Source organism: Sciurus vulgaris, assembly GCF_902686455.1.
Source record: "Sciurus vulgaris genome assembly, chromosome: 11".
Lineage (NCBI taxonomy): Eukaryota > Metazoa > Chordata > Mammalia > Rodentia > Sciuridae > Sciurus > Sciurus vulgaris.
This window is the reverse complement of record NC_136472.1, coordinates 7432848-7453275: the sequence shown is the minus strand read 5'-3', so window position 1 is coordinate 7453275 and position 20428 is coordinate 7432848. Positions and strand designations below refer to the sequence as shown.

The 20428-nt window shown below is 53.0% G+C and overlaps 1 protein-coding gene across 4 annotated transcripts; it reads left to right on the top strand.

Moving 5' to 3' along the window:
• Positions 1-1370: 1370 nt before the first annotated feature.
• Positions 1371-17611, top strand: NPAS4 (neuronal PAS domain protein 4). Of its 4 annotated transcripts, none has more exons than XM_079103223.1 (10): positions 1371-3092; positions 10318-10478; positions 12544-12903; positions 13640-13791; positions 13955-14057; positions 14176-14449; positions 14631-14740; positions 15058-15193; positions 15320-16758; positions 17475-17611. In XM_079103223.1, the coding sequence occupies exons 3-10, from the start codon at positions 12729-12731 to the stop codon at positions 17501-17503; spliced, it is 2418 nt and encodes an 805-aa protein (XP_078959349.1). In that variant the 5' UTR covers positions 1371-3092; positions 10318-10478; positions 12544-12728; the 3' UTR covers positions 17504-17611. The 4 variants fall into 4 exon arrangements, with proteins under 4 accessions (XP_078959349.1, XP_078959348.1, XP_078959350.1 ...); XM_079103222.1 differs by adding an exon at positions 7915-8026 and having other exon boundaries at positions 10318-12903; XM_079103224.1 differs by lacking the exon at positions 10318-10478.
• The last annotated feature ends 2817 nt before the right edge of the window (positions 17612-20428 follow it).

Sequence of the window (20428 nt, the reverse complement as noted above, 5' to 3'; positions counted from 1 at the left end):
GGGGGGACTTCCTGCCCCTCTCCTCAAGTGGAACTGTGGCTTGCTAATGGAGGAGTGGCCCCTGAAGAGCTCCTCACTTTCTCCTGCAGAGGAGAAAGGTGGCCCAACTCCTTCGTTCAGTTGCCTCATCCAAAAAATCCCTAGATCGGGTCTCTGGACTAGGGCTCCATCTGTGACTGTCTGAAATATTCAGCATTGCCTTTCACTTCTCTGAGTCTTCTTATCTGAAAAATGGATTTTTTTTTTTTTGTACCAGGGATTGAACCCAGGGGGGTTTAATCACTGAGCCACATCTCCAACCTTTTAAATTTTTTATTTAGAGACAAGGCTCACTAAGTTGCAAAGAGCCTCACTAAGTTGCTGATGCTGACTTTGAACTCGCAATTCTCCTTCCTCATCCTCCCTAGACGTTGGAATAGCAGGTGTGCGCCACCGCGCCCCGTGAAACGGAATAATTTTAATGCACACTGTCCTGCTTATCTCGAAAGAATGTGAGAGTGACCATTAGTGACCATGGGTAAGGAAGTGAGGGGCATGAGCGCTTTACCCTCTGAGATGATGAATTCAACAGCCCATTCTACCCCTTCCTGCTGTGGGATCCTATGCAAGTTCCACTTAGCCTGTTTCCCTCACCTGGAAAATGGTAGCAGTATTCTGCATTATGGCGTTGCTGTAAGAGTGAAATGAAATGACACGGGAAAAGAGCTTAGTGTCTCAGTGCCTGACACTCGCGAGCGCTCACTAAACGTTAACTGCGAATATCGTTTAATATTTTTCTGAATTAAAGCTCTATTATGAAGGTTGTTGAATTCTTCTATGCTCTTCCCTCTCTCAAACGCCAGAGGGCGACATAGACGGCGACACCCCCAGTGACAACACTCCTGAGGCAGGGCCTTCGTCGGCCACGCGGTGGCGCTAAGCCACTGAATGTCTGTTTCCCCGCAGGCCTGGGGAGCAGAGAGCTGACCCTGGGAGAAGATGCGGGTAGAGGGGAGTCCTGGAGGCGGAGGAGCCCTGACCAAAGGACCTGGGATCCCTGCGCTGAGCAGGTCCCGGGTTACCGGGACACAGTAGGATCAATGGAGAATGAACGAGTCCTGGGGCCTTTTTGGAAATGAGGGCTCCCCTTCCTCCCGGTCGGGTCTGCATCCTTTCCCCGGGCGGGGGAACGCCAGAGAGGGAGGGAGCGAGCGTCCCTGCGCACTCCTCTGCTTGCTGCAGCTCATTCATCCCCGGCCGCGGCACGCCGTTGCCATGGAGATGTGATGCAGACGGGGGGCGGAGGGAGGGAGGCCCCGGGTGACGTCCGCGCTCCTCGCAGCTAGTCTCCCGCGGCCTCCCAGTTCTTGCCTATTTTGGAAGAGAGCCGCAGCCCTTCTGCTGATGCGCGCGCGCTGGCGCCTTTTTAAGGCAACTGGCGGAGTGGTGGCTCCGCCAGAGCCCGGGAGCTGCCCCCGCCCCCGAGCCGCGAGCATTGGGCGGGCGGGCCCCGGGAAGCCCCCGGCGCCATCTCCCCGCCCCCCATTCTAGCGCCCTCCACCACTATGGGGACATTCAACCAAGGAGAGAGGAGGTCCAGCCCTTGCCCCTCGCCCAACCCCACCCCCCGAACAGGGGAGACTCCTGTAGGAACCTTGGAAGGAAACAAGATGCCAGGCCTAGCGCGCTTGGGGATCCTCTGGACAAGGCCACAGAGTGACATCGTCAGGTGAGGACTTTGCTGCCCTCTGGGCGTCCCTTCAGCTTCCAGCCTTAATCTTTTTCTCTTTGGGCTCAGTCTAGAGCCAGATTAGGATCCCAGGAAGGTCCAGTCCTCGCATTAAACTAAAAGGGAAACTGAGGCTCAGAGGAGAAGAGTAATCGACCAGGGTCACAGGGCCAGAGCTGAGGGAGCCTGGCTTCCCAGCCAGAGATCAAGACCCTGTTCCTTAACGCTGAGGATAGCTACACTGTGTGGCTGCCTCATGCCCCTGCCCTGCACCCTGCAGAAGAGTCAAACAGCTCTGCCCAGCACTGCTGTCTCTTTCTCCCCAGCACAGCACAGATCCTAAGTGGGCTTTCTCGATCAGTGTTCACTCTGGACAAGCTTCTGGATCCCACCGACTCCATAATCAACCAAACAAGTTGCTGCTTACAAATGTCTGCTTCCATTGACGGCTTCCTGTAGCCACCAGCTTTCTGGAACTTTCTGAAATCAGACCTTTCTCAGATTGCTGGCAAGTGCCAGTTGGCTTCCAGATGGAGACTGGCCTGCTCAGAACTGGCAGGGCTCCCCAGAGCCATGTGGACCCAGGCCCTGGGACCCCTGCTGGTTCCTGACGACACCTGTCCTCTCCCTCCAGCACCGAGGAGGTGTTTGACAGGGACCCACAGAAGATGGCATGAAGTGCATAACAGTTCTCAAGGAGCTTCGTAGGCTCCAGAAATCTCCAGGCCCCACTCTGAACCCAGAGGTGGATTTGATCCAGTCCAGCACTTGTGGGCTCTAAGTTTAACCAAGGAGAGAGTTTCATGCTCTGGAACAGTTAGCCCTGGAGCCTCGAGTGGCTCTTCCAAGGGTCATAGACTTCAATGCACAGAAGGGGAAACTGAGGCAACCCTCAGAAAGACACAATTTGCCAAGGTCACACAGCAAGTCATTGTGGTTTTTGCTGAGACTAGGACTCACAACCTTGCATTCTGGTCCCAGGCTCTTTTTCTGCACCTTGACCCCAGATGCCAGCCTTTGAGACATGTGCAAGGTCACTGCATTATGAGCCAAAGACCTGATTCAGAATCCACCTCCCCCAAGTATGACCATGTCACTTGGATCACTTCGTTGTCTGCGCTAGGCCTCAGTCACCCAAGACAGAAGACCTCTAAATAGCTCCTGCTCTAATTGTGTCTGGCTTCTCTAAAATTGGGTGTTCAACCAGGCTGTGGGGTCTCTCAGTGACTGGCTATAGGACACTGCAGAGGGACTTGTTTTTCACCAGACTGAAGCTAAGAAACGCTGGAGATGGTAGTTATTTCAGTCACAGGCTGTGTGAATCACTCTGAGGATGACCTGGGGGTCAGCTTTGCACTTTGGATCCCATCGGACCCCTCCAATGGTGAGTCCCCTGAGAACTTGGCGCCAAACTGTAGGAACGACCCCAGATGGGTTGGGTTTAAAGAAGGGAAATGCAGGTCACTATGGTACTTGCTAACCCCTAGTCTTCCCAGGCCTGGTCTCCAGGGACCCAAGGTGACCCTGCTCATCCAGGGCTGAGAACTTGGTCTGGAAGACTTCAGACCCTAGGGGACATGGGCTCATCCCCATCTGAAACTGAGTCACAGGGTTGAAGTATTCTACTTCCAGATCCTGAAGGTACTGGGCTAGGTGGAACCTGTCCCAAAGATGCCTGGAGTGACAGGGTGGGAGGCAAGTGGTCCAAACTTCATTCATTTTGCAAATAGGGAAATAGAGGCCCAGTGAACAGAAGGGGCTTGCATGACACCCCCAGAGGGCTGGTGGCAAAACAAGGACCAGAATCCATGTTTCCTGATCCTCCTGTCCAGGACTGTTCCACTGCATCAAACAATCTGCTGACATCCACGCTGAGCTCACCTCCTCTTCTTCCCAGAGCTTTGAATCCTTGGCAGAGGGCCCCTCTGCCCACCCCTGCCGGGCCTGGGGGCGATTCGGGAGCTTTCCCTTCAACCAGATGGTTCTTTCCTCTGCAGCTTCCTGGTGTCCCCTCCCGCCTACCCGGTGCTCATTCCTTCCTGGTTCCAGAAGCTGCTCCATCAACAGGCCACTGCTGCTCTTCCCTTTTTCTTGTCATTCAGCCAATTCTCTGCAGTTCTGGTGCTCACAGGGGTGCAGAGCCTCATCCTCCCTGCTCTTGGGGTCTCTCCTTGATCCCTCCTAGGGCTCCCCTCCTACCGTGGCCAAGGCCTACTCTTCACCTCTGATCCCCTGACCCTAAAACCCCATCAGTCTTTCCTGGGGTCCCATGGACCATGCCCTACAGACACCCTCTCTGCTGGCCCAGGGCCAATGGGAGTAATCAGCCCACACATCAGAGGGGTGCTGTGAGGTTCTAGCAAGTTGATACCTGCACCCGGTACATAAGGCACAGGTATATGCTGTGTCTGTAAGTGCTCACATCTCCAGGTGCACTCAGATGACATCATGGACAGACTTGAAGTTGGAGCCCATGGAGGCCCAGGCAGTTGTGAATAGAAGGGGAGAGGGGAGGCACCCACAGGGGGGCTTTTGGTAATGGGCATTAACAGGGATCATGAGGGTCCATCTGGGAAAGAACATGGTCGGATTGGCTTCTAGAAAGCTAACCAGGGGAGCTCAGTTGCTAATCCTGAAGAGTGTGTTGGGGCTGAGCCCGTTCTCCATCCCTGGACTTAGGGAACAGCGTGGGAGGCCCCTGAGGCCCAGGGAGGGGTGCACTGAAGCCCAAGCACAAGCCGTGGGGGTCACTTTGTGTGCCTCCTTTGGCTTCCCCAGGACCCCACTGCCATCTCTGTCCTTTCTGGAGCTGCCCCAGCCCCCACTTAACCTACTCCATCTAGTTATCTCAGCGGAGCCCAGAACAGCTGCAAGGGGCCAGTGCCCACACTCGCCAAAGCAGTCCAGGTGGCTCTGCGGTGCCTTGCTCAGGGTCGCATTTTTCAAGTTAAAATCATGACAGTTCCTGTCCCATCATCCAATACACGTTTTGCTCCTGTATGCCTCAGGCTCTGTTCGGCATTTGAGCTCTCCGACTTCCTGCACTGAGCCCTTGATGCAGGGCTGTGGTTCTCCTCTCATCTCTGTGGAACAGGTGGTAAACTGAGACACAAGAGTTGAAGTGTCACAAAAACTCAGCCTAGAGCCTGATGCAGCCTTCACCCCTCCTGCCTTGGGCCCCTCCCGCCAGCCTCTCCTCTGCACATAGACCACTGCTACTCCCAACACCTCTCCATGGCCCTTCAGATAGCCAAAGATGCCAACCCACCCTCTTTAAGTCTTCTCTTCTCTGAGTTAAATATCTCCACTCTTCCATCTTTTAAGCTTTTCTTACAAATATTTATGGGCTTCTTGCTCCATGCCAGGGAGTCACTGGTGAACAGAGCAGACCATTCCCTGCCATGTGGCGACAGGAGATCAACTCACCCCTGAAAAGAAGTGCAAAGCTGCTCTGGCAACAGAGCTGGTAGAGGTGCAGGGTGCCTGGGAACCTGTGACCGAGGATTGGACTTAGGAAAATCAAGGAAGGCTTTCAGGAGGAGGTGATGTTGGAGGTGAGACATCAGGAAAATGAGATGAACCAGGCACAGGGGATGGCAAATACCACCCCATAGAGGGCAGAGAAGGTGCAAAGACAGCTTGCGGAGGGCAGGAGGCAGCTGGGCTCAGGCTGGAAGAGGTGGGTGGGGCATGGCTGCAGACCTGGGGGAGGTCTGGGTCAAGCCTACAAGCTCCTAGCCACTCCTCTGCTCAAGGCTGGGCCTGAGCACTCATCTCAGTACCATCCCAGCACAGCTGGAGCCAAACCTCCTGGTCCAGATGGGGGCTCTGCCCTCTGTGAACACACCCTTGGCCTTATTCGTGGCTGCCTATCACTGCATAGTCTTTCTCATGAGACTGCACTCCCCAGTCCATCCCACCTACCCGCCCTGCCCAGCGCAGCCTGCTCAGTGGGTCACGGTCACGCCCCCAGCTCAAACTCCTCCCCAGCACTACTCTGCCCTCTCCCCCAGACGCCCGCATGCCTGCCTGGCAGCAGTCTCCCCTCCAAGGCTTGCTGGAATCCTCTCTTTCTCACCAGCCTGGAGGCTCTGGGCGCCCAAGGCCAGGCCTCACATCACCACAGAGAGCAGTCCCCACTCAGCCCTCTGGTGTACGTAGCCCATGTGGCCTCAGCACCTCAGACCCTGCTCCATGCCGGCCATGCTGGGTGCTGGGAATATGGAAACCAGCTGCAGATGCTGGTGGGGAAACAGAGAAGTGAGCATGGGTGACACTGGAGGATGTGGGCGGCATGGGGGGCTCTGGGGGCCCAGGGAGGAGGTGTCGGCCCTGGTGGAGGACCAGCAGGGCAGGAAGGAATTCCTGGAAATGCATGCTTGAGGGTCTGTCTCTCTGACTTCCTTCTCCTGGAGGGCGAGGCCCACGCCCCCCACCCCAGCTCCTCCACGCTGCTGTGCACTCTTAAAGTGTTTTTGTTGTTGTTGTTGTTTTGAGGGTCGATTTTCCTTTTCTCTTTAGAACAGGGGCCGCTCCTCACCCCACTCCTGCGTCCTCCCTTCTCAGCCTTGCCCAAAGACCAGCCTCTTTTCCCACTCAGGTTCCGCTCTCCCCCCACCACCCCCTCCACGGCTCTCCCGTTCAGCCCACTCCCCCATCCCTGACCATTTCGGTGTGTTTGCAGCTTCCACCCGCTTCACACGGGATTTGTTGATTTCATAACCATAAATAGATAAAATGTTCTGAATGCTTCCATGTGCTAGTAGGATTGAGGGAGTGATAGCATCGCGAAAAGGCCTTAAGAGAAGAAAAACAGCCTGCCAGGATGCAGCTGGAGACAGCACAGCCGCCTCCGAAAACCAGCTCCCCAGGAGGTTGATGTTTTCCCTTCATAGACACGGGACCTGGGGAGGGGATGAGAGAATCTGTCAGAAGACCTTTACGTGGTTTCAAACCCGCCAGTTCAAAAGAACAATCTAGTTAAAAACAAAGCAGAAAGACGTAGAAGTTGGGAAACCTGGGTCGTAATTCTGGATCTACCTCCTTCTTGCTGTGTGACCCTGAACAAGTTACTTAACCTCTCCAAGAAAGTAGTGTAGAGATTCTTCCCTGTGGTAGACTGGAGGCTTCAAAAGGCCTAAGATCCCACACTACCATCATTTTCTTCCCATAAGGAAAATGTGTCTCTCTGACAATAACGTAATCACCAACTTGGGACAGATCCCTCTTCCCGAAATGTAGTCCTGAGGGCCGGAGTTGGGATAGGGGTGGAATGCAGTACCCTGCCTCTTCTATACCAGTTCCAACTCATGTTGCCATGGGAACGGTTGTGGAAGGCCTCATCTTCCCACCCACAAAGGGGGCTAGAAGTTGACGGGAGCCTGGCCCACAGGGCTGCCCAATCTCTGTCCCATAAATTGTCCTTAAGGACATTACTTCTCCATGGCACTTGGGAGAGGAAATGACGGTTTGATATGCTCTTGGTTCAGAGAGTTTTCTGGGTGAGAAAGAGGGAGAGAAAATGTGGAGATCTTTCTGGGTGAACTCACCTTCTACTCTAAGGATGGCCAACTTTTTCTGTAATGAGTCGGATAGTAAATATTTGGGGCTTTGGAGGCCATCGAGTCTGTGTTGCAACTACTCAACACTGCCATTGTAGTGTGAAAACAGCCATAGACGATAATTAAAGAAATGGATGTGACTGTGTTTCAATAAAACTTTATTTACAAAAAGATGAAATGGGCCAATTCAGCATGTGGACCATAGTGTCTAGGCTCCTGCTGTACCACATGGTGCAGGAGAATAAGCCTGGATGGGGAGGCAGGAGCTGGGCTTAAGGCTCAGCATCACCAATGCCTGCTCTGTGCCCTTGATTAAGTCATTGTCCATCTCTGGTCCTTACTTTTACCATCTCTCAAATTAGTATAATAGTATCAGTCAGACTGGTCATGAGAGCCTGTCTAGCAGATCAGTGAAATGTTTTCATCCCTCTCCTCTATAACTTTGAGTAGAGTTGCACCTGTTGTCCACCCCACCCCGACCAGGCCGTGCCCTTGCCTGCTGAGGGTGGTGGCAACCTGCCAGAAGTGGGAGGTGTCTCTCACAGAGTCAGATTCTTGGTCAGAATTCCCAGCCCTGAGTGACCCCATTTCTGTAGCAGGTCAAGTACAGGAAGAAATGAGGAATTCCTTCTTTCCATCTTCCAGCCATTTGGCAGGAGGATATAGTTCACTTGAGGGAGTACTGTGGCTTCAGTGGCCGGTGGCCAGGGCTTGGAGAAGGTCTCTGAGATTCAGGCTGGAACAGGAGTCAGGAGAGGTGAGTGTCTATGCTCCCCTAGAACATCCCCCTATGGCCCTAGTTTCCCTGGAGCTCAAATTAAACAGTCATAGCTGCAATCTAGTGACATGCAGCACCACCAGTTGCATGATGGATGTAGAGTCTTCTTGCCCACCCATCTGATCTGAGGACCACTGAGTGCTGGCATCCTTTGTCATCTTTCCATCCTCTCTGAAGCCCCACCAAATGATTCATTTATGTCTCCTCTCTCTTCCTTTCCCTCTTCTCCTTCTCCTTTTCTTCTCTTCGCTTCATCCTTCTTCTTCTTTCTCATGGACATATTTATCCAGAGAACAACAGGGTATATGTAGAAGGCCCTCTGTCAAGATCCTTGCCCCAAATCTTCAGGAAACTGTCCAGGAGTCCCCATGCTATTCTGAAGAAACAGATTCCCCAACCACCTTCCAATTCCTTCCCAGGAGGTCATCCTCCTGGAAATCTCTGGAAAAGATACACCTCTTCTATAACAGAGGTTGAGGGACGATGTCCCCCTAGTTTCCCAATAAAGCTATGCAAGACAGAGTCAAGGGATCCTATGGCCCGTTCTCGCTATAAAAAGGCCTTTTTCGGAAAAAATAATAAAGAAAGGAATCAGCCAATCCCTCCTCGATGCCATCACCTCTTCTTGGTGATTTTTCGGGGAAGGAGTGGGCGGGTTGCCATGACAACAGATGCGAGCTCTGCTCAGTAAAGAAGGGACCTTGATATTTTTTTCTCTCTCATTCTCTCAGTTGTGTGTCTGTGTGTGTCTCTCTCTATGTGTGTATGTGCGTGCTACACATGACTGTGCCCACACCAGAATTTTTTTTTAGAACTAAAGAAAGTCCTTCTCTTCTCTCAGCTCCCCAAATATGGAGTGATGGAAAACCACTTACTCCTGCAGGCCAGGAAGGATCAGGATGGTTCCAGAGAAAGGGGAGTGCTCATGTGGGGTTCCTTTCCTTCATGTTTTTACTAGAAATTGCATGTGACAAAGAGAACTTTGCACATGGTTGGGGGCTAAGGACTGGAAAGAGAGGAAGATGCTGGGTGGAGAGAGGTGAGCAAAGGATAAATGGTGCAAGAGACCAACAAGGGACATTAGAGAGGGCAACAAAAGGTATACTGAACCTGGAGAAGCACAGTCCACACACACCCTCAGATACTGAAAGGAGAGTAGACTCAGAGACACACAGAGAGACACACAGGAAACTATAAATATAAATATACACAGGCACAAACAGAAGAACTATATAAAATATAAGAAGGTCTTGACTTTTTAAAAAGATGCACATAGATACAAACATAAGCAAATACACAGATTCACAGAGATACACTCACAGCTACAAAAATACATGCATACACATGGAACCTGCAGACATGTTCATACTAACAGACTCAGATGCAGACACACAGGGATGTACAGTCTCCATCTAGGGAGCAAACATTCTGTGTGTATGTGTCACACACACACATGTGCACCCACACACACTGGCTCCCTCTCTCAAATTGCACAAGCATCCTCCAGTAATAGTGCATAACTGGGGATACTGCATGCTCATCCAGTAGGTTTGGCAAGGAGGCTCCTATTCCTCTCCCCCATTCCTTCTACCCACACACCTGAAGCCCCTCTCCCACTTTCCAATAGCCCATGGACAATGATGCCCCCTCACAGGTTCCCAATTCTTAGTCTGTTCTGCTGCTGCTGCTGCTGCCTGCCGCTTGGGGCGGGGAGAGTGGGGTGACTCAGCCAGGCCAGGATGACTCACACTGACAGTATTTTTAGCAGCGGCCAGGAGCTCTCTAGCTTGCCAGCCGCCCCCCTCCTCCTGCTTGCTATTTCTGAACCGTCACTGGTGATATAAATAGCTTCTCTCCCACGGCCCGAAGCTGCTGCCAAGCTATTTTTGGTTCTGCACAGTTAAAAATAGTTCCACGGAGGTGGGAGGCAAGAGGAGTGGGAGCTGGCCTAGGGAGAGGAGACATACAGAGCTTCTCAACTTGAATCAGAGTGGGCGAACTAGGATGAGCCCTCCTCCGCCCCTCCCATGTCCCTTTCTAGACCCTTCTTGCTTTCTGAAGTGCCTTCTCCCCAGTCCATTCTCCTGGAAAAATCCAAGGACTCTTCCCTTGAGCCCAATTCTCCTCCCTTGCTTACTTAACTTCCAGGACCCAGAAATCTTGGTCCTTAGCAACCCCCACCCATTTATTCTCAGAGAAGAAGGGGTCAGCTAACTGGGGGACTTCACCCTGAGGCCTGTATTGACTTGAGCCCTGCTTGGCTGTTCTAGGTGGCCATAGTCAACGCGACTTGTATGGCAATCCTTTCAGCACCATGGACAGCGACCAGAGCACCATTCTTTCCTTGTGGATCTGCTCAGACTGCTGGAGACGGACAGGATCTGGTCAATAGACCGCTCTTGTTATGGAGGAGCGCCAAGAATGTCTCCCAGTCAGTAGATGACGAAAACAGGAGGCCTTCCCTGGGGAGTCCAAAGATCAGGGGAACAGAAACTTGAGGGAGAGGGTAGTAGGGACATTGGTAGTTAGAGATGAAAAATGCAACCGAGACATACATTCTAAAGGGGCCATCTCTCCAACATCCGGGTCCACAGTGTTGAAGACAGACACACGCACACCATTTCCCCCACCTCAGTTTTGCCACTGACCGTAGGATGGTTTGTTGGATGACCCAATCTCTGCCAAAATGGCACAGGACAATCAGGACAGGGTCTCTACAGCCTCAAACCCCTCTTCTATGACATCCTTATCCTCAGTTGTCTCTTCTCCTCCCACGTTGCTTGTCTTGCTACCACCCATTTCAATGAGGATTGGACAGTTCTTGACCCCAAACGTTTCTTCTTGGTGTCGAAGTTCATATCCACTATTCCCGTGTGACTCTCTACAATCAGGCCAACCCTTCTCCCTCAATTTTTCTGTGGCTTCATTTCCAGCCCCTCAATATTTTATATATGACCCTGCTCCCTCAAATAAGTTTTCAGGTAAAAATGTCTTCTAGACCACTGCCTGCTCCCTTTATGGGATCCTGGGGGTAAGAGAGGCATCCCAATTCCCCTGTAGAGAGCTTCATCTGCGATGAATACAGAAAAAAGATAAGGGGATATAAAGCAAAGGCCACAAGATGTGGACACGACCCTGACAATGAAAAAAGAAAGACGTGATGGAACAGAAAGGGAACCTTAGGGGGTTAAGGGGCGCATGAACCTAGGACTGGCTCCCTAGCATGCAATAAGATTTAAAGAACTGATGGGTGGGATGTGGAGAGTTGAAGATGGAGAGACAGCGAGGAATCTCAGCGCCGACGATGGGGAGAGGGCTGGGGGGAGGCGTGGAGAAGAGCCCGACCGAGTTAAAGGGTCCCTGGTAGGTGCAGCAGTCGCGGAGGACCCAGTACGGCCCCCTCGCTTCTCCGCAGCCTCCCCCTCTTCCCTGCCGGTGCAGCGGGGGGAGCTCGCGGAGCGGCGCGGAGGCCGCCAGGCCCCGCCCGCCGCCGCGGCTGCGGCGGAGGATTCCTGTCCTAATATGGAGCTGGGATTCCCCCGGCCCCGCCCCCGCCCCCGGCCCGCGGTAGAGATCGAGGCTCCCCGAGGGCGGGGGAACCGCTCGCTTTGGGGGTCGGCAATGCGGCAGGGGGAGGGGGAGGCCTGAATGCAGATCGCACTGTGCCCCGGGCCCCTGCCTCAGTTTCTCTCCCGTCAGAGACTAAGGTTAATTGATGAGGAACGAAGAATCACTGAAGACTACAGCGGTGGTGTTTCTAATTTCAGCTGTGGGAAAATAGGACCAAGGCCAGATTCAACTGGTGCTTTTCCCACAGGACCCCTCCCCCTTTCCATCCCATCCTAGAGACTTAGACCCCCATGTAACTACCTCTGATAAATAGCCAAGGCGGAGGCTTGGGAAGGAGAAGGGAATATTAGTATATTAATTCTTTGAAAACGGACAAGGGAATCCCAGACTGAGTAGACCCCAGGAAGGAATCCCAGGTGTGACCTATCCCCCAAAAGCCAGGGAAAGTCCGCGCCCCCCTCAACTCCTATAGTACCGTGACCTTTGCTGGCAAATGCCGAGGGGTATTTGCCAATGACCCTGTTTCTCCCCATTCCCTTATCGCCTTCAAAACACTCGTTGTCGGTATCAGCCCCTCCTTGCCCTCTGTGCTCTGCAGGGGTCTCCAGACCGCCCTAACCTGTGCCCTATCCCTTCCCCAAACACACTGGGAAGCCTGGGTCCCCACACCCCCGTTTCAGGCTTCTCCAAGGCAGCGCCAGGCTCTGCTCAGCTCCCGCCAGCCGCGGCCCCCTCCGCAGCCTGTCTTCTCCCCCTTCCCCCGCCCCCCTCCCGCTCTCGTTCAACGTCATGGGATGACGTCGGAAGCCAGGGAGGGAGGAGGAGCGCCCCCCTTCCCAGTTAGCGGCTCCCGCTGCAGCTTGCTTAGCCCAGCCTCCCTCTTTCCCGCCCCCCCGTCTCTAAAACGAGCCCCCCACGCCTGGCAGGAGCTATATAAGGCGGAACGAGGCAGACGAGGGGGGCAGCGCAGCCGAGCGGAGCCCAGGAGAGGAGAGAGAGAGCGAGAGCCGGAGCGAGAGACTGGGAAGCAAGGAGGAGGAAGCCGCCGGTGCGTCGGGACAGGAACGCAGGTGTTCGGAGCGCCGGAGCTGGAGCTCCACAGCCGGCAGTCATGTACCGCTCCACCAAGGGCGCCTCCAAGGCGCGCCGCGACCAGATCAACGCGGAGATCCGGAACCTCAAGGAGCTGCTACCTCTGGCTGAAGCGGACAAAGTCCGGCTGTCCTATCTGCACATTATGAGTCTTGCCTGCATCTACACTCGAAAGGGCGTCTTCTTCGCTGGAGGTGAGCAATCTGGGGTTAGCTACCAGAGACCCAAACTGGCAGGTACCGGGGACAGTGGAGCTGAGGGAATTCGCTGGGACTGCCGCCGCATGTCCAAGCCAGCATGTTGGAGAGCTGAGAGAAGAGACGCGGGGGACTCGGGACTTCCTACTTTTTCCCCTAAGCTCTGCGTTCCAGACCTCACTTTAGTTTGGGGTGAGGATTAGAGAGCCTGAATGGTGTCCCTAGAAACAGATTTATAGAAGGAGAAGAGCCAGGACAGAATGACTCCAGTCCCCCAACCCCAGCTCAGAGCACCCCGGGAGTCTGGTGAGGGAAGCCTGAGAAGTTGCAGGGACGGAACCGCCAAAGCCTGAGGAAGGGCAGCAGCGTTTTGCCATGCTGAAAGGGCTCTACTACCATCTCTGGAGCGCTGTCCGCGGTGCTGACCGCAACGTTTGCATGTGTGGCGCTGTCTGCGGTGCTGAACCCAAGTCCCCTCGGGAGTTCTGTCCATGGTTCTGACACCCAGGGCCGCCAAGGCTCTGGCCCCGCTTAAGAAGTGTGAGGGCTAGCTGGCTAGGGAGTTCCAGCAACAGGTTCCCTAGCCAAAAGCTGCGGACAGCAGGTCAACAGGTGTTTTCAGAGGCAGGACAATGGGAAATTCCTCTGGCTTCTCTGAAACTCATTGGGCCTTCTTCACTTATGCTTTGCTGGTCAATCTTACCTTGACTCACCCCATCTTTTCATCCCACAGGTGCTCCTCTGGCCGGCCCCACGGGGCTTCTCTCAGCTCAAGAGCTTGAAGACATCGTGGCAGCACTACCTGGATTTCTGCTTGTTTTCACAGCTGAGGGGAAGTTGCTATACCTGTCTGAGAGTGTGAGCGAGCACCTGGGCCACTCTATGGTGAGTACTGAGGGTTCCTTCAGTTAACTGATATGTGGATTGAACTTTCCACTCCTAAGAAACTGAGAGTTATTGGAGAGGGAGGGGCCCCACCCTGGAAGATGCTATGGGCCAAAGATTGTTTCTTGCTGTCTTCACTAATGGTCATCTTTCTTTCCCCCAGGTGGACCTGGTTGCCCAGGGTGACAGTATCTACGACATCATTGACCCAGCTGACCATCTCACTGTGCGTCAGCAACTCACCTTGCCCTCTGCTCTGGACACTGGTAAGAACTGCCTTCTTCCTTCTTCAGTCCAGTCTTCTTCTGCTGCCCTATTCCACACCATTAAGCATCTTTCTCAGCCACCCACTCTCTTAATAGATTTTTCCCTTTATTCACCTAGATCGTCTCTTCCGTTGTCGTTTCAACACCTCCAAATCCCTTCGGCGCCAGAGTGCAGGCAACAAACTGGTGCTTATTCGAGGCCGATTCCATGCTCACCCACCTGGGGCCTACTGGGCAGGAAACCCTGTGTTCACTGCTTTCTGTGCCCCACTGGAGCCAAGACCCCGCCCTGGCCCTGGCCCTGGCCCTGGCCCTGGCCCTGCCTCACTCTTCCTGGCCATGTTCCAGAGCCGGCATGCTAAGGACCTAGCCCTACTGGACATATCTGAGAGGTAAGCCCAGAGTTCTCAAATCCCAGGAGGAAGGCAGGCCAGAGATGATGGGACCATAGATTCTGGAGTCAGGGGTAGGGAGGATGGGATTTAGGGGGGCAGAGAACCTGGGAGGGAGTGTGATGCATGGGTTCCAAGCAAGGAAAACACAAAACTGACCTCACCCTTTTCACCTTCCCAGTGTCCTAATCTACCTGGGCTTCGAGCGCAGTGAGCTGCTGTGTAAATCATGGTATGGACTGCTGCACCCTGAGGATCTGGCCCATGCTTCTGCTCAACACTACCGCCTATGTGAGTGTCCAGAGAGGCCGGGGACAAGACAGGGAGCTGGGAAAGGGGATAGGAGACCAGAACAATAATGGGCTGTGGTTGAGACTGATGTTGGGGAGATAACAGAGTAAACATCAGGGTGAAGGGTCAAGGCAAGAATAGAACCAGAGCTGGGGAACTCTGAGTGGCGAGGTCAAAGTGGGGAATGAGAGGAGCAGGTTAGGATAGTCAGAAAAGAAGTTGCTGAGCTCCCTCAAAGCAGTGGAGAAACGAGCAAGGTGGGAGTTTAGGTGGTGTAACTTGATGGACAACCTAACCCTGCATCTCTTTCTCTCCAGTGGCTGAGAGTGGAGATATTCAGGCAGAGATGGTGGTGAGACTGCAGGCCAAGCCTGGAGGCTGGGCATGGATTTACTGCCTGTTATACTCAGAAGGTCCTGAAGGCCCTATCACTGCCAATAACTACCCAATCAGGTGAGCTGCAAAGGCAGGGACCTGGTAGTGAGGGGCAGCTGGGGTCTGCATGGAGCAGATACAAATCAGAAAACTGCTCTGGGGATGGACACCAAACCCTTACCGGCTGCCTCTTCTCTTCTTCAGTGACTCGGAAGCCTGGAGCCTCCGCCAGCAACTGAACTCTGAAGACACCCAGGCAGCTTATGTCCTGGGCACCTCGACCATACTGCCCTCATTGCCCTCATTTCCTGAGAACATCCTCTCCCAGGAGCAGTGTTCGAACCCACTCTTTACCCAACCCCTCGGGGCTCCCAGAAGCACTGGTTTCCCCAGTACTTCTGAACTAGGTGTTGTCTCAGCATCAGAAGAGCTTCCCCGCCCACCTAAAGAGCTGGATTTCAGTTACCTGCCATTCCCTTCTGGGCCTGAGTCTTCTCTCCATACAGACCTGAGCAAGGATCTTGTGTGTACCCCACCCTACACACCCCACCAGCCAGGAGGCTGTGCCTTCCTCTTCAGCCTCCACGAGCCCTTCCAGACCCATTTGCCTGCCCCATCTAGCTCACTCCAAGAACAGCTGACCCCAAGCACTGCAACCTTCTCTGATCAGTTGACACCCAGCAGTGCAACCTTCCCAGATCCACTAACCAGCCCACTACCAGGCCAGTTGACCGAAACCTCCGTCAGAAGCTATGAAGACCAACTGACTCCCTGCACCTCTACCTTCCCAGACCAGCTGCTTCCCAGCACTGCCACCTTCCCAGAACCTCTGAGCAGCCCTGCCCACGAACAGCTGACTCCTCCCAGCACAGCATTCCAAGCATCTCTGAACAGCCCCAGCCAAACTTTCCCAGAGCAACTGAGCCCCAATCCCACCAAGACTTACTTCGCCCAGGAGGGATGCAGTTTTCTCTATGAGAAGTTGCCCCCAAGTCCTAGCAGCCCTGGTAATGGGGACTGCACACTCCTGGCCCTGGCCCAGCTCCGGGGCCCCCTGTCTGTGGATGTCCCCCTGGTGCCTGAAGGCCTGCTCACACCTGAGGCCTCTCCAGTCAAGCAGAGTTTCTTCCACTATTCTGAGAAGGAGCAAAATGAGATAGACCGTCTCATCCAGCAGATCAGCCAATTGGCTCAGGGCATGGACAGGCCCTTCTCAGCTGAGGCTGGCACTGGGGGACTGGAGTCACTTGGAGGACTGGAGCCCCTGGACTCCAACCTATCCCTGTCAGGGGCTGGCCCCCCTGTGCTCAGTCTGGACCTGAAACCCTGGAAATGCCAGGAGCTGGACTTTCTGGCTGACCCTGATAACATATTCCTGGAAGAGACGCCCGTGGAAGACATCTTCATGGATCTCTCTACTCCAGACCCCAATGGGGAATGGGATTCAGGGGATCCTGAGGCAGAGGGCCCAGAAGGGGCCCCATCGCCTTGCAACAACCTGTCCCCAGAAGACCACAGCTTCCTGGAGGACCTGGCCACCTACGAAACCGCCTTTGAGACAGGTGTCTCAGCATTCCCCTACGATGGGTTTACTGATGAGTTGCATCAACTCCAGAGCCAAGCTCAAGACAGCTTCCATGAAGGTGAGTCCAGCCCAAAATTTCAAGAACTATGTCCCCGTCCTTCCAATGAACTGCAGGATAGGATGGGGTGAATCGGTTCCCCTCCCTGTATGTTAATTTTGTTAAGGGGATGACATCAATCACCTGCTGCTAAGAGTAGTAGTGAGGGTAAGAAAAAGCAGGAAAAACTTAAAATGGAAGTTTTTGATCAATTGACCTGGCAGGTGGGGTGTGGGATAGATTGCTATACAATCCTTAGGGAAGGTATAAGCTTCATAACTCTGAGGAACCTAGATCAGTTACCACCCCATTTTGTAAGTGAAGACAATCAAAGTCCTGGAGTTAAAGCAACTGTCCTTAGGTCACATAAACACGACTGGAAATTGATTGGAGTTCTATTGATTGAGTTCTATCCCCTAAAGGGGATACAGAACAACAGTTTGTAGAGACTGGGGAAAGGAAGGGGGTGGTGCTGAGCCCTTGGCTCCATCATGGGTAGTTCCTTGCTATGGCCCCATCATTGCCAAAATTACAGCCATTGTTTCTCCACCTGTCTAAATGTCCCTTTGTCTGCTGAGCCTTGGATCATTAGGCCAATGAGCCAATATATTTGAAGCCCATACTATATGCCAGCACTGCACCCTCAGGACACTCTTTTCTAATAGGCCTGACTGACTCTCTCTCTCTCTCTCTCTCTCTCTCTCTCTCTCTCTCTCTCTCTCTCTCTCTCTCTCCAGATGGAAGTGGAGGGGAACCAACGTTTTGAATAAGTCTGTGACTTAACGTCGTCAAGTATGGCATATTGTCATCAAGACGTGGAGCCGCTCTCCACCCCCCCGGGACTGTTGGGGGGATTCTGGGGGCCAGAGGGGGATATATCTGATTTCCCAGGCCCTGAAGGATTTGGGAGGGGGGTGGGAGGGCAAGGGAGGGGAGCTTCTTTTTAAACTCAAGAGACTTCGAGCGATCCCAGTTTCCATTTCAATCTGTATTCACTCGTAGTGAGTTTCCTTGAATGCGATTTCAAGCAGAGAATGGGGGAGTCTCACCTCCCCCAGCGCTGCCCCATGGGCCTGGGCCAGTTCTCCACTCCTAGGGGCCATGCCACCCCTGGGCCTTGGTGGGGGAAAGGCAGGGCCTACCTGGGCCAGCCTGTGCCCTAAGGGGCTCTTGACACCCACGTAGAATTCTCTACACACCAGTAACGGGATTTCAATTCCGATGGACTCCGCCGCCCTGGCGGCCCTTCCTGTGACTTTTGCACCCCGCGCCTGGGGTGGGGGGTGCGAAGAGATGCTACGTTCCTTTCCGATGGAGGAAGGCAGACCTGCCGTCACACGTGTGCTTGCACGAGCGCGTGTACCTGGTGCGGGATCACCCAGCCGCCAGACCGACTGGGCCTGCCCAGACGGCCACCTCGTGGTGCTGTGGTGACTTTGTAGCCAACTTTATAATAAAGTCCAGTTTGCCTTTTTGGTATTTACAGTGTCATGACTGCTGTGAAAAGGGTAGGGTGGGAGTGAGAAGGTGGGGCCCGGGGGCTTGGGCCAGAAGGTGCACTCTGGACCTGCTTGGGCCTGGCGTACACCATACCTGCATCAGCCTTCAATTTGCATGGCCCTCTGGCACCTGCAGTGTGAGAAGCTGGAGCATTTGGCTGAAGCAGATGCTACTCCCTGCCTTGAGGTGCTTGCTGGCCAATCCTACAGGCTGTTGGGTTCTCCCTGCTCCAAGCTCAGTGTTCAGAGTGGGAGCAAGCAGAAAGCCTGGGCTGAACCCGAGGATGCAGCTGGCCTTGGCCCTGGACATGGTTTGCACACTTCTGAACATGAGTTCTTTCTTTGCCTGGTCCTGTGTGCAAGAAAGTGACATCCTTGTGGGGCCCCACGAGCGATAACTCTGTTATCCTTCCACAGGGCTTTCAGCTGACAAGCGCTTTTACATCCCTCAGACATGGCACTAAGTCCTCTTTTCACTGATAAAGAAACCGAGGATCATAAGAAACTGGCCCCCACAGTTGCTGAGAGTCACAGGTGGGCCACACACCCATGTCATCTCATCCTAGCCCTGGGTTTATTTTCTCTGCTTCCAAAGCCAGTGAACCACTGTCTCAAATTATCCCATCCCAGGTTTCCCAAGAAGGGCCAGCTTATGCAGGAGCAGGGACCTCTCCCCCAAGTACAGGATAGGAATCCCCTTCCTTTTGTCCCCTCCAGGTCTGTGAGGTACAGCAGAGTAGAACTCAGTGGGTCAAGAGAGGGAAGTTTTCAAACATGCTGTTTTCCTTCCACCTTGAAGGCCCAAAAGCCACAGGGTGTAGCTAGTGAGGGGAAAGTGAAAAATAGGAGACAGAAAGACCTGGATTCAAATCTCAGCTCCACCCATTATTTGTTGAATGGGTCCCAAGCCCCAGTTTCTTTGTAATAGTTCCTAAGTTCCCAGAGGACAAAGGGCTATAACTTTAAACATGGGCCCAAGACACATTGGTGTTACATCTAAAACCGACCTGGCCATTAAAAACAAAGAAAATTTGAGGAGTTATCAAAGCCCAGAGGAACCTAAGAAAACATAATGAGGGAATGTAACATGGTATACTGAAGCAGAGAAAGTATGCGAGTTAGCAAAGAAATTTGAATAAGGTCTGGAATGTTTTTTAAGTTGAATATGGACACAATACCTTTATTTTATTTATTTATTTTTATGTGGTGCTGAACATGGAACTCAGTACCTCACTTGTGCTAGGCAGGCACTCTACCACTGAGCTACAACTCCAGACCCAAATCTGGAATTTTTGTTAATAAACATGTCAGTATTGCCTCATTCACTGTGACAAGTGTACCATATAAGATGCTAATAACAGGGGAATCTGGGTGTGGAGTGTGTGGGGATTCTGCCTATTGTCGCAACTTTCCTATAAGTCTAAATCTATTCTCAAACAAAACTTTTTAAAGTAAAAAAAGATATTAAGAAGTAAAATTTTTGTATGTGTGAAAAAAGAAACACCACCCTGGCATTTGGTGGTGGTGGGCACTGATAGAGCATCTGTTTTGATGAGAAGACACCACATTCAGACCAAGAGATCCAGCCCACCTGGGCCGGAGCAGAAGAAAAGATGCAGAGCCAATGGCGCCACCTGCTGGAGAAGCACCACTGCTGTTCCACGTTGGCCTGGCCCCAGTGTCGGCATCGATTCTAAGAACAGAGGGGTAAACTGAGGCTGAGGGACGGAAAAGGACTTGCCCAATGGCACTCCTAGAGTGGCTAAAGAAACCAGATCTGGGGCTAGGGGTAACTGCTGTCCTAGGAGCAGAACGAATGAGAAAGGGCTCAAGTTTGGAGTCATAAATACTGAGCTCAAGTAGTAGCTCAGCCTGTTCATTTTCTTATGTGATACCCACACGTGCCAAGAGCAGAACTGAAAAGACAGACAAGATCATAGTGCTCCTCCTCAGGTTGTGGGAAAACATAACAAAAAGTAAAATGTCTGAAAGGAGAGCATGTGGTAAAGGAAAGAACCTGAGGGCTGTGGTAGAGTAGCCAGTTCCATTTAAAGTGAGGTGACATTGAACTGGGACCTAGAAGACAAGAAAGAGGAAGACTTCCAAGTCAAAGGAAAGCAAGAGGAAGGGCATTGAACAAGAGTGGATTTGATCTGTTTAAAGAATACAAAGGAAGTCGGTGTGACTGAATC